This window comes from Mesoplodon bidens, assembly GCF_964165515.1.
Source record: "Mesoplodon bidens genome assembly, chromosome: 13".
Lineage (NCBI taxonomy): Eukaryota > Metazoa > Chordata > Mammalia > Artiodactyla > Ziphiidae > Mesoplodon > Mesoplodon bidens.
In genome coordinates this window covers 9,058,939-9,072,415 of record NC_138169.1, presented here as the reverse complement: position 1 = coordinate 9,072,415, position 13,477 = coordinate 9,058,939, and the positions used below count along the sequence as shown (strand labels likewise).

The 13,477-nt window shown below is 38.1% G+C and overlaps 1 protein-coding gene across 1 annotated transcript in view; it reads right to left on the bottom strand.

Moving 5' to 3' along the window:
* Nucleotides 1-13,477, bottom strand: part of ATP2A2 (ATPase sarcoplasmic/endoplasmic reticulum Ca2+ transporting 2) — a 62,768-nt gene that overhangs the window by 25,994 nt on the left and 23,297 nt on the right. Inside the window, exons 6-7 of the mRNA XM_081253177.1 lie at nt 2,510-2,590; nt 261-346 (exon numbers count right to left, since the gene is read on the bottom strand). Coding sequence (XP_081109303.1) covers nt 261-346; nt 2,510-2,590 — 167 coding nt within the window. The remainder of the gene's footprint in view (nt 1-260; nt 347-2,509; nt 2,591-13,477) is intronic.

The window sequence follows — 13,477 nt, the reverse complement described above, 5'->3', positions numbered from 1 at the left end:
ACTACTTGAAATACCACTTTAAGTTCTAAACAAACAAAAACTATAAATTTCCCAACTTTCTATTTCAAAAAAATTTAACAGAAAAATTGAAGTAGTACAATGAACATCCATCCATTTTCACCCAGACTCACCAATGATTAATGGTTTGCCACATTTGCTTTCTCTCTAAACACACATTGTGAACTACACACAGTTATCATCCACATCATTTTGAAAACATCCCCTTTATAGGCTAAGTCTTTTCCAAACAAAGTACTCACAGAAAAGAGCATGTTCTTCTTATCTTGATTGACGGCCCGTGGGTCAGGGACGGGGTCAGTGTGCTTGATGACAGAGACAGATTCACCTAAGCAGGTTGTGATACAGAAGGTTTGTTTAGATCTGTACAGTCTGCACCTAGAACCTTGGTACCCTCATCCGCTCATGCCACTACCACTCTCAGGAAAAAGAAAAAAAAGGCCCAATTCATTCAAAAGAACATAAACTAGTAAAATTCAGTAATAGAAACTAATTTCAAAGAAAAAAATCAAAATAAAGGAATTTAATTTTGAAGTAAAATTCCAGTCAATTACCTTTATTTTCTTGAATAACTATACATATTTAGTTCATTTTCAGGTATCATTTTACACTCTAATATTATGAATGTAGATTTTTTGTATACTTATATACACATACACTCTGATACTTAAGAAGGTGAAAGTATATTTACTTTTAACAAAATGAACAAACTGTAGGTACAGTATATGAATACTGAGGATCATCCACTGGAAAGCCTGTTTTTGTTTTTGTTCAATAATGCCAAAGATGAGAAATGAAAACATTGTTCTAGAAATAGCTGCACGCAGTAATCAGACCATTCTATTTCAATAAACCAAAATGAAAAACAGCAAGAGACTAAGAAATAAGTCTACTAAGAAGTAAGAAGTCTCTAAGAAGAGACTACTTCTTAGAACTTTCATAATGTCTGAATCTAGTTTCAACTTAACATCACTTATGAAATGCAGTTGATCCTTGAAAACCGCAGGAGTTAGGGGCACCAACCGTCTGCACAGTCATAAATATGCACAGAACTTATGGTTGGCCCTCCGTATACGCAATTCCTCTATAATTGCGGTTCTGCATCTGAGGATTCAACCAACTAGTATAGTGTAAGTACTGTAGTATTTACTATTGAAAAAAATCCGCAGATAAGTGAACCCACACAATTCAAACCCATGTTGTTCAAGGGTTAACTGTATATAATGAGGGTGAAATATGGCCCTAGTTGTTAGGTCAAATTCCAGGTAGCAAATTTCACTCTCAAAATTTAACAAAAGAATCTGGTTCTTCAATTTAGCCTAAAACTAGAGTATGACTTTAAAACAAAAAAACAACATTCAAGAAACTCTATGGAAAGTTTTAAAATGGAAATTATTTTTGTAGGCACAATATGAGAATTTCATACATTCAACCCAATCAATTCCCTACCATTTTATGGCTTAATCAGCTTCCAGGTTGTTGCTGCTAATGGGAGTTTTAGTAGATAAGCTATTCATAAAGAAACAATAAAAAACACAGAGCCTAGGTTACTCACATCCCTACTTCTATGACATGAGTTGCTTTTCAAAACTAATAATCAGATAAATCTTTGGATTTTATATTTACTCTCTATTTAGTTCAGGTTAGCATTGTGCTTAATCTTCTGACCACCTTACTTCCAGTTAATATGAACCCTCCACCCTAGACTGTGCCTGTATCAAACAAAAACGGGAAAATGTTCCAAACAATCCCAAATCTAAATGAGCAAACTTTAGGTAGTAAACATTCACCATTTTGGAGGGTGCTAACTTTTGTTAATTGTACATCTGATTATTGCAAAGTATGTCAGATATGAGATTAGCATTCCTGGAGTCTATATTTTTCCTGCTTGGAAAAAGAACACTAAGTAATTAATTCACTTTCCACAAAACACAGAGACAACACTACTTCAACCTTAAGAATATTACCTCTGCTACTGAAGGAATTTGTAACACTTTAAAAAAATTTTTAAAGGTAAGTTTAAATCAAAACTAATTTTTAATAAAATTTAAAGATAAATAGGACTTCTGAGGTGAAAGCCAATTGTTTTTAAATCATAGCTTTACCTCATGTATTGGCAAAAAGCCTAACTGATAAAGCATTAAGAAATAAATATCCTGGAGAGGATTAAGAGACAGTGGGGGGCTTCCCTGGTGGCACAGTGGTTGAGAGTCCGCCTGCCGATGCAGGGGACATGGGTTCGTGCCCCGGTCCGGGAAGATCCCACATGCCGCGGAGCGGCTGGGCCCGTGAGCCATGGCCGCTGAGCCTGCGCGTCCGGAGCTTGTGCTCAGCAACGCGAGAGGCCACAGCAGTGAGAGGCCCGCGTACCGCAAAAAAAAAAAAAAAAAAGAGAGAGAGACAGTGGGGCAAGAAGTCAACTCTGTTATTAGCACATGGAACCTGAGGGAGCCTTCGGAAATTAAACAACCTTCCAATATATAATACTTACCTGTGAGAATTGACTGGTCAACTCTTAGAGTAGTAGATCTGATGGAAGTTAATCTTATATCAGCAGGAACTTTGTCACCAACTAATTGGGGAGGAAAAAAAGTCAGCTAAAATAAGCAACTTTTGCAATCATGTTACATAAAGAAAAATCTGTCTCCAAATCAAACACAATTTTTAAAGGAAATAAATAGCCTGTATACAGCACAAATATATAAAAATCTGCTACAGGGAATTCCCTGGCAGTCCAGTGGTTAGGACTCCGAGCTCCCACTGCAGGGGGCACGGGTTTGATCCTGGGGAACTAAGATCCCGCAGGCCACATGGCATGGCAGGGAGGAAAAAAAAAAAAAAAACTGCTACAATAAGCAATATAATCAACTTATTCTCAGGGTCATAAAAACTCTTCCTGGATAGATACAAGATTTGAAGTACACAAGAAGAGAATAATGATGCTCGGGCAAACAGCTCTAAGTACACATTATTTGCACACCTACACACACACACAGCATGGTGAAGGGGACTGAATTGTACAAGCCACGATTTATTCCACTAGGAAAGCCAAATTACCATGAACAGGAAACATGCCTCTATAAAAAGATGTTCAATTAATATCACTCATGAAAGAAAGGCAAGATAAAACTACACAGAGAGACCACTTTTAAACTATCAAATTGACAAAGGAGTTGAGAAAAATGCACCAAGTTTGAAAGGATGTATAGAAACAGGGCTTCTTATACAGGGTGACTGTAAGATGTGGCAAGTTTAGTTTTAATAAGCAAAAAAACAAACCAAAACAAAACCAGAGGCACAAATCATTTAGAGGCAAGTGCATGAGCAGATATTAATGAAAACTCGGTGTTAGTGCACTAACAAGGACAAACTGAATATAATGTCACTAAACATACCATGTAATGTTAGTAACCCATTTAGTATTAATTCAACTACACGTCAGTAACCCATTTAGTATTCTTAATTCAACTACGCGTCCAGACTTTGTGACGACCCTATATATACTGCTGAGTACGAAGAAAAAAACTTACAAAATCTCTGGAGGGCAAACTGGCAATACATATCAAAATTGCAAAGCACAGGAGTTCCCTGGTGGTCCAGTGGTTGGGACTCCACGCTTTGCTTTCACTGCTGAGGGCGTGGGTTCGATTCCTGGTCAGGGACCTGGGATCCCCGCAAGCCGCGTGGCGCGGCCAAAAAAAAAAAAAAAAAATGCAAAGCACAATCTTTTTATCCCATAAATTCCACTACAAAGAATTTATTCTACAGATATGCTTGCTGTATATGGTTCGTTTTTTTTTATCAGCAGTAGAAAAAAGACAACTCTATTCATACTAAAGTAAAAACTTCCTCTAAGACATACTGTACATTAAGTGAGGGAAACACAAGTGTGAAGCATCATGTACATGGAGCTCCACTGGTATGAGAAAATACCTCTGGGAAGGTGTAACAGACTTGCACCACTAGGGAGCAGGACATGAGTGGCAGGAGACTTTTCACCTTGTACCTTTTGGTACCTTTTGAAGTTTGAATTATCAGATAAATGAATAAACCTCTTGCATAACCTCTAGAAGATCTTTAAGTCAACTGAGTTTTATTTTCTGGGCCAAAGAGTCCCTTTAACAGCTCTTAAACAGACCATGTCTTAGCCCCTTTCCTTGACATATTTGAAGTAAATGCCACAACACAGACCCAGGAACAGATAAAGCCAATATTTCACCTGCACCTTGAGAACAATGCCCAGGGTACTGTAGGTGTTCAAATATTACCAGATGAGTATGCATCAGTACCAAAGCAACTGGATAGTAAAAAAATAAGTATACAACAGCTTTCCCTGGCTTTCTGAAAGGTACTACGGTGGTTTTAGAAGTCTTACGCAAGGACAGCTAAAAGTCAGAACAAATAAGCACAGACACCCCTACAACTGCATATGGTATTTTTAAGTTAAATCTTAATTTTCAAGACTTACCCTACTATACCAAACTGTAACTGTCACTGGTTATACATAAACTGGCAAAACAGCCATTCTGTCCAAGAAGTAGATTTATTTCATTTGTTAAACCTTTAATTTAGTTCTCATTTTTCTGTATCTCAGAGCTTTTAAATTCAGGGAGAGTATGGTGTGCTTTCTGAGCTCTAGTTCATGAAACAACCCTATAATCTAAGTAGGAAATGTAGTCACAAGGTGGCACAGAAAGAGACTGCCTACATATAATCTCAAGAGGCAAAGATCATCCCTGCATTTGACTGCAGGGACACATTAGGTTAAGGTGAAATTCCTGCTGGAAATGCTTATGCAACAAACAGCAATATTCTGACTGAAGAAATTAGAACCTTTCATTTTAATATAATTCTGCTCATACTACAATAAAGTAACCATACCCTAAACTTTAGTGACCTTCAACACCTAAAATAACCCATGAAGATAAAACTTTAAAATCAATTTAGGGAATTCCCTGGGAGCCCAGTTGTTAGGACTACACACATTCACTGCCAAGGGCGTGGGTTCGATCCCTGGTTGGGGAACTAAGATCCTGCAAGCTGCACAGCATGGCCAAAAAATAAAATAAAATAAACTTAAAAAAAAAAAACTTTTTCCGGGCTTCCCTGGTGGCGCAGTGGTTGAGAGTCCGCCTGCCGATACAGGGGACACGGGTTCGTGCCCCGGTCTGGGAAGATTCCGCATGCCGCGGAATGGCTGGGCCCGTGAGCCATGGCCGCTGAGCCTGCGCGTCTGGAGCCTGTGCTCCGCAACAGGAGAGGCCATAACAGTGAGAGGCCTGCGTACCGCAAAAAAAAAAAAAAAAACAAACTTTTTCTGTATTGGTTCTGTTTGTCATAATTAATTTTATCCCACATGACCCTGAACATGAAAAGAATGCAAGTTCAATGATGAGCATATGACCCTAAATGGAAAAACTACCTGAAAATGTTCCTTTAACGTCTGAAGCAATTTATGTCATGATCCTACAGGAGCAGAAAACTTCTAACATGGTATAGAGGTCGCCACAATCTATAAGCATGTCTGCACTGTAACAACTGAACATAAACCAGCAATCTAAAAGCACAACGCAGGGAATTTCCTGGCGATCCAGTGGTTAGGACTCCTCACTTCCACTGCAGGGGGCACAGGGTTCGATCCCTGGTTGGGGAACTAAGATCGCACATGCCAAGTGGTGCAGCCAAAAAAGAAAAAAAAGGGGGGCGGAGCAGAAGGCATCATTTTATACTGAAAGTTGAATCTCTTACTTCTTTTTAAACAACTTCACATATTAGCACTAGCTCATACTCTCATATACCTGGCCACAATTTAATTAAGGCAAGCAAATCTAATATTCAAATTGAGGACCCAAAAGTTTTATCTTGCCATTTACTTTGCTGTGTTTCAGTGGAAGCTCAGAGGATTAAAAATGAATGAAAAATGTGTTTTTGAGGCAAGAAATACCAAGGATTAAATTTCTTTCCTGGGTAACACAGTCAACATATACACTACTAGTTTAAGGTGGGATTGATACTATATATGCAGCATTTAAAATTATATTTAAACTGGCACTACAAAGAAACCAGCTATTTTTCCCCTATATGTTTTAAATATATGAGGGCTGTCTCTTTGCTGCACAAAAATTATATTCATATACATTTAATTACTGGTTAAATATTCAAGAATGAGTCAAATGTAAAATGCTAATGGAGGGACTTCCCTGGTGGCACAGTGGTTAAGAATCCGCCTGCCAATGCAGGGGACGGGGGTTAGAGCCCTGGTCCGGGAAGATCCCACATGCCGCGGAGCAACTAAGCCTGTGTGCCACAACTACTGAGCCTGTTCTCTAGAGCCTGTGAGCCACAACTACTGAGCCTGCGTGCCACAACTACTAACGCCCTGCGCGCCTAGAGCCCGTGCTCCACAACAAGAGAAGCCACCGCAATGAGAAGCCCACGCACCTCAGTGAAGAGTAGCCCCCGCTCACCACAACTAGAGAAAGCCCGCGCACAGCAACGAAGACCAGCCAAAAATAAATAAATAAGTTTAAAATACTAGTGGAACAAGTGACTGGGAAGTCCTTAAAAACTGACCTCAAGCTCTTCTTCACTTTTCTTCCATCCTGTAACAGCCATTCTAAAATTAAGAGATGACCTGGGGGCCTTTTATAAACTACAGAATCTCAGGACCTGCTCTTTAAGAGTCTGGGGTCTAGGAATTCATATTTTAAAGAAATTCTCCAAGCACACTAAAAAATTAATATAAGAAAAAAGAAAAAGTTTAGTACCTGGTGTCACAGATCCTGTGGGGGCCCTGTTTAGAATAGCCTTTACTATGTGCTGTTTCTCATGTGCCACGTATGCCACAGCTCTAGACCAAGAAGACTCTAAATCCCCCAACACTTGGGCAATGTACTACCTTAAAGTTTCACATTTAATTTGTTTCCATTATAAACCGATCTCTTTGTGGAAAGGTACTAAATAGCATAAATCCAAACTGGTTTTAAAAATCTGCCAAATTCTAGTATTCTCTTAGCTAGACAGACCCCCCCCACCGCCTCACATCATCTTGACCAACCCAACTCATGCCCTCATTTTAGACAGGAAACTAAAGGTAGTAAGTAAAAGGAGTCTTACCTAAGGAGCCTCAATTAATGAAAGACTTCCTTTATCTTACTGTGTGACTCTGTGCTTTTTGTTTGTAGGAGTCAATTTAGGATTAAATCTGTTAGGAAGCTGGTTGTCTAAGGAAGTAAAAAATCCATGAAAGCAAAGATTCAATGAATACTTTCCCACTAAGACATAATTCTCCTTTGTCTGCAGGCTTCTGTGAATTCCACACAGAGAGTTCTGTGCATGAGGAGTAGGCAGCCAACACTGATGATCACATCCAGTGATACTTCCCTGATGGGGAATGTCAGTGCCCTTAGGGCAAGTGGTAGTGGAAAATTCTTACTCTTGCCAAGGGGATGCTCTGCAATATTTTCCTCTGAAAATTTTTTTGTCTCTTGAGTTCAGGCAGTGTAATAAAAGAATAAACTCTGTTATAAACTACCTTCTATTTGTTTAACATCTGACACTTCAAATTCAGCTCTTGGCTCCTTAAGTCTGTAGCTCTTTAAAACCTGCTATCACAGATTTCCACTCTGAACAAATTCTTCAATGTATACTTTATGCTAGGTTACCAAGAATGCAAGTAAAAGTCATTTAAAGGAAATAATTACTTGGCCACATTTTAGAATCGAATGAACACAAGCTTTCTTTACCTTAAAACCTAGGAAGGAGTTTTATAAAGCCAGGATACTTTAACATTGTTTATATCATTACGTCAAAAAGACTGATGGTTAAAATCAGTACTACTCAGAAAAAGCCTTTTTTGAATTGATTATATATAAGGAAAAAAATCTAGTTTATTGTGGCAAATTCTACCAGTTATTCAAATCTTTTTTTAAGAGAAAACTATACATAAGATCAGAAATTATCTCCTAAATACCACTACTGTTTCTGAGTTTAGATGGCAGAGGAAAAATGACCCACAATAGAATGAATTAACCTAAATTACTTAAACATTTAACTATGACTCAAATACTTTCACTCTTTGCAATTTGAGTCATAAATTTTGTAGTCAGGAAGAACGAATGAAATTCTTCACTTGAGAAGCCCTACTTGCCTACTTAAAGCTACTTCTAGGCCTCAGGGTGAGCATGGAAGGAACATTACAAACTGCCATACTTTATACCATATTTGTTCCCAGTCTGGTTTTTTGGATGTATTATCTAAGATGAAATGAAACTCATCTTTTAAGAATGCAGATATATAATTCTTTTCTTTAAAACCTTTGAACAGCTTCTTCCTACTAGACTTTAAATTAAATAAAGTTTAGTATCTTAACCATGGTTTTTAACACCCTCCATGACCCAATTGCTCTTACTTTTTATGACTCTCCCCTTCCCTCTAAGCTTCAAACACAATGCTCTTCAGTTCCTCAAAGTTCTGAGTCTTCACAAAAAGCAAGGCTTTCCTTGAACTTCCAAGATTAAGAGATACCAACCTAACAGAGAGCTGTCCTTTCCTAACACTCACCACATTACATATTTGATGTGTCTTCCTCACTAGACCCAAAAGCTCCAAGAAGGCAGTCACTTAGTCACCACTGATTTCCCAGGTCCTGGTATTGTGCTGGCACATAGTGGCTACCAAGTAAAATATTTGTTAAGGAATGAAGTACCTGCACACACATTATTTTCTTTAAAAAACAAGCACACACATACACACAAAACAACAACAACAACCAAGCACCAGAAACATAATTATCAAGTTGAAGAATGTCACAAAGCTGGGAACAACGAAAAAATCAGGATCCAAACAGACCTAAGACTTGGTTGAGCTGAATGAGGTTTAACAGTGATTGCTGCTTAAAATTTAGACTAAAAACAAAATACATGTATGCTAGTAGAGGACTAGATGTAGTGGGGAAAGAGAAGCATGAAAAAGACTCACAGGTTTTAGCTGGTAGGGCAATTAAGATTTCTAAAGAAATGTCCTTATGTATAAGAGTGGAGGATAAGGTCTAGAATATCAACCAGACTCCATTTACATTAACTGCATTCAAGTCTGGGCACCAAGAAAAGCCATCAAGATGGTAAAGGGTTTAAAAATAATTACAGGAACAGAAAGAGCCAAGACTAACCTGAAAATAAAAATTTTAGGATACACCACACCATTAATACTCGAGACTCCCAGTTCTACCATGAACTGCCACACACTTTTGGACAAGTTGCACGCTCTCAGAGTTTTAGTTGAGGTCTCCCCCCCAGCTCTAAAAGGGAGACGAATTTATCTTCAACTACGTAACAGGCCACCATAGGAAGAGGAATCAGACTTCTATGTGCTCCAAAGCAAAAAACTAACATATAAAACAGACAAGTATGTTTTAGCTCCTTATAAAGAAACATTTTATAATAAAACTGGCGTTAATATATAACTACCAATAAAAATGGCATGGCGGCTCCTAGGCAGGCAAGTTTCCAGCTACTAGAATGGAAGAAAACCGGCTCATTAGATGCTGTGGAGGCAGCCCATCATTAGGCAAATTTAGAGTATACAATATCTGGGATAGCAACATAAATTCCTCTTTGTTACAGAAGTAAAGACTGCTTCTTACGAGGTGACAACCCATCCCTCGCTCCCTTCATCCAAGTATCTAGCTGTTAACAGTATTTATCAGATACCTTTCTCTATGGATAACACTTATTAAAACTGCATTAAAATAAAAATCACAAACCTCCTTTTACATTAGTATATACTTATCTGTCTCATTCCTTTTTAATGGATACATAATAATAATACCTAAAGCTAAAGCAATAATCTCTAAAGCTAAACTTTGGAGGATGCTTATTCTATACCAAGCACTACTACAAGAGCTTTATGAGTTACTAACTCTTAATCTTCACAATTCTAGGGAAGGTCTGATTATCTTCATTCCCTGTTTACAGATGAGGAAAATGAGGCACAAAAGGCTAACTTGCTCAAGGTCACAGGTATTTCACAGCCATACTGTGGATGGACTAAATGAGTCACCATTTTCATAGCCATCTAGGTGTTTCCAATTTTCCTATTACAATGTTATATAGAGAACATATTTGTGCACTTAGATTACTTCTGGAGAAAAGATTCACAGAAACAGAATTGTCCTACAAATGTATACTTACACCAAATTTATTTTCTTGCCATTTCCCCATACTCTCAATCTTGTATTTTTCTGACCACTGTTAACACCAAACACTTTATTTTTTAAAATTCTTTTATCACCTTCAAAACAAAAGTTGTTTTATATTTTTACACAGTCAAATCTGGTGATCTTGGTGGTTTTGTGTCACACTTAGGAAATGTGCTCCCTATACCATGTCTTTCTTCTAATTTTCCCCCAATCTTAGTCACACTGATAAGGATTGGAAAGGTTGGCACTTATTGGTACTGTGACTATCACTGAGTCACACACAGGGAGAGGGGAGAAGGGGAGGAGATGATTACAGGAAATGAGGAAATGCTAGCCCCATGAAATTCAGGTCAGCCTTCAAGATCAACGGTCTATCATGATCTGATGATTGGGGAGATCTTTCCGAGTTCTTCATTTCTCATTGTTCTTAACGTCTTAGCTACTCTCACAGTCATGAATAAAGGGCTCTAGGTCTCAAAACCCTCTGCTTCTAATACATCCACGCTTCTTTCTTTCTTTTTTCCCACACTGATTTCTGTTTTAGACTATTTGCTGTTCTGCTTATATACAAGTTCTTAAGATCAAGAACTTATATCTCTACACAAAGAGATATAACTTACGGGAACAACTAAAATAATGATTTCTACTGTTATTTGGTTACAGTTGGCTTAGATCTACATCTCTAACTAGCCTTGTTCTCCCATCCTTCTTGTTGTGAAACAACTGCATATGGGGGAAAAGGCAAAAGACAACAAACCTTATTTGGTCATGTATCTTTGCTTCTATTTCTCTGAGCTATGTTTAATCATTCTAGGAACAGGTGAAAACGGTTTATTCTAACAATATTCCAACACTATGTAAATTGCTTAATCAGACAATATTTTACTAACTACACTGTTTAACTGTAATCGACTTTTCCCATTTTACTGAGATATAAACCAGCTGTAACACTGTAAGTTTAGGGTGTAAAACATCTGATATATACATACAATGTGAAATTACTACAATCAGTTAATATCCATCACCTCACAGCTACAATTTTTTCCTTATGATGACAACTTAAGATCTATTCTTAGCAACTTTCAAATGTGCACTACAGTTTTGTTACCTATAGTCATCATGCTGTACATTACATTCCCAGAACACATTTGTCTTAAAACTGGAATTCGTACCTTCTGACCACCTTCACCCAATTCCCCCACTCCCCGCCCCTGGCAACCACCAATCTGATATACGTTTCTATGAGTTTGCTTTTTTAAAGATTTACATGTAAGTGAGATTACACAGTACTTGCCTTTCTCTGACTTAATTTCACTTAAGATCCATCCATGTTGTTGCAAACAGCAGGATTTCCTTCATTTTTATGGCTGAATAATATTCTAGAGAGTGTGTGTGTGTACACACCACATTTTCTTTATCCATTTATCCGTCGATGGATACTTAGGTTTTTACCATGTTTTGCCTATTATACACAAATATTGCAATGAACATAAGGGTGCAGACCTCTTAAGGAGAGTGAGTTCATGTCTTTTGAATATATACCCCATAAGTGGAATTGCTGGATCATATAGTATATAGCCATACCTTGGGGACACTGTGGGTTCAATTCCAGACAACCACAAAAGCAAATACTGCAATAAAGTGAGCCACATGGAAGATTTTACACTATACTGTAGTCTATTAAGTGTGCAAATAGCATTGTCTAAAAAAAAGTACATGTTAATTTAAAAAGACTTAATCACTTAAAAAAGCTAATCACCTGAGCCCTCGGTGAGTCAATCTTTTTGCAGTAGTAGCATCAAAGATCACAGATCATAAAAATATAATAATAAAAAGTTGAAATATTTGCAAAAAATGCAGTATCTGCAAAGCACAATAAAGAGAAGCACAGTAAAACTGGGTATGCTTGTAACTTCGTTTTTTAAAGCTGAACATCTAGAATCTTAGGGTGGATTTCTAGGGAGAAGGGCAAAAGAATCCCCTGAAATTGCATACAAGATTTTGAATACATGTATTTGGGGAAAGAGTCCATAGATTTCATTAATTTTTAGAGGACCTGTGATCTAGAAATGATTAAGAACTACTACTGTAGACTTCCCTGTTGGCGCAGTGGTTAAGAATCTGCCTGCCAATGCAGGCGACACAGGTTCGAGCCCTGGTCCAGGAAGATCCCACATGCCGCAGAGCAACTAAGCCCGTGCGCCGCAACTACTGAGCCTGCGCACCAAAACTACTGAAGCCTGTGCGCCCTAGAGCCCGTGCTCTGCAACAAGAGAAACCACCACAATGAGCAGCCCACACACCACAACAAAGGGTAGCCCCCGCTCACCACAACTAGAGGAAAGCCCGCGCCCAGCAACAAAGACCCAACACAGGCGCACACACACACACACACACACACAAAATCATCATACTAAAAACAGCCCTTGAAGGACTTCCCTGGTGGCAGAGTGTTAAGACTCTGCGCTCCCAATGCAGGAGGCCTGGGTCTGATCAACAGTCAGGGAACTAGATCCCACATGCATGCCACAACTAAGAGTTTGCATACCACAACCAAGGAACCCACCTGTTGCAACTAAGACCTGGCACAACCTAAGTAAAGGACAACAAAAAAATAATAAAAATAAATATAAAAACAGCCCTTGAGCCAAGGATGATTTTCATTTTTAAAGTCTTGTTTTAAAAAAAATTTTTTCCCCTACAGAGACTGTTTGGGACCACAAAAGCCAAAACATTTACTAGGTAGCTCCGTCAAAAAAAGTCTGCCAACCCCTCTACTCTACAGCACAGAATTAACTTTTCTGATATTTGTGTTAGGGAGCTCAACAGGTATGGATTAAGTGTTTGCTGACTGTTCAGTCAGGCTTCTCCAATCCTTTTTTCTAAAAGCAAAAGAAAAAAAGGCTCATGGCCCCAGCTAAAGAAGAAGCTACATTATCTGAATCATACATCTTTTGAGCCAGAAATCTCCTTAAGAGGCTACTCCAATTTCCCAGTTTTGTAGAGATTAGGTTAATTTACTTTGTCCAGTGTCATATGGAATTAGGATAATAACACAGGTTCTTACATGAATCAGTCATCTTTCTTTTTTACAACTTTATCTTTTCTATTCCTCAAATGCTTGGAAATGCCACTTCATACATGTTACTAAATTTCATTACTGCAAGCTATCAAAAGTGAAACTTTTTTTCCCTTAAATAATTACCAAGTTTAAGAATTATTCTTTTCATTTAAAAAATCCTGAAATTGCTGGCACTACTG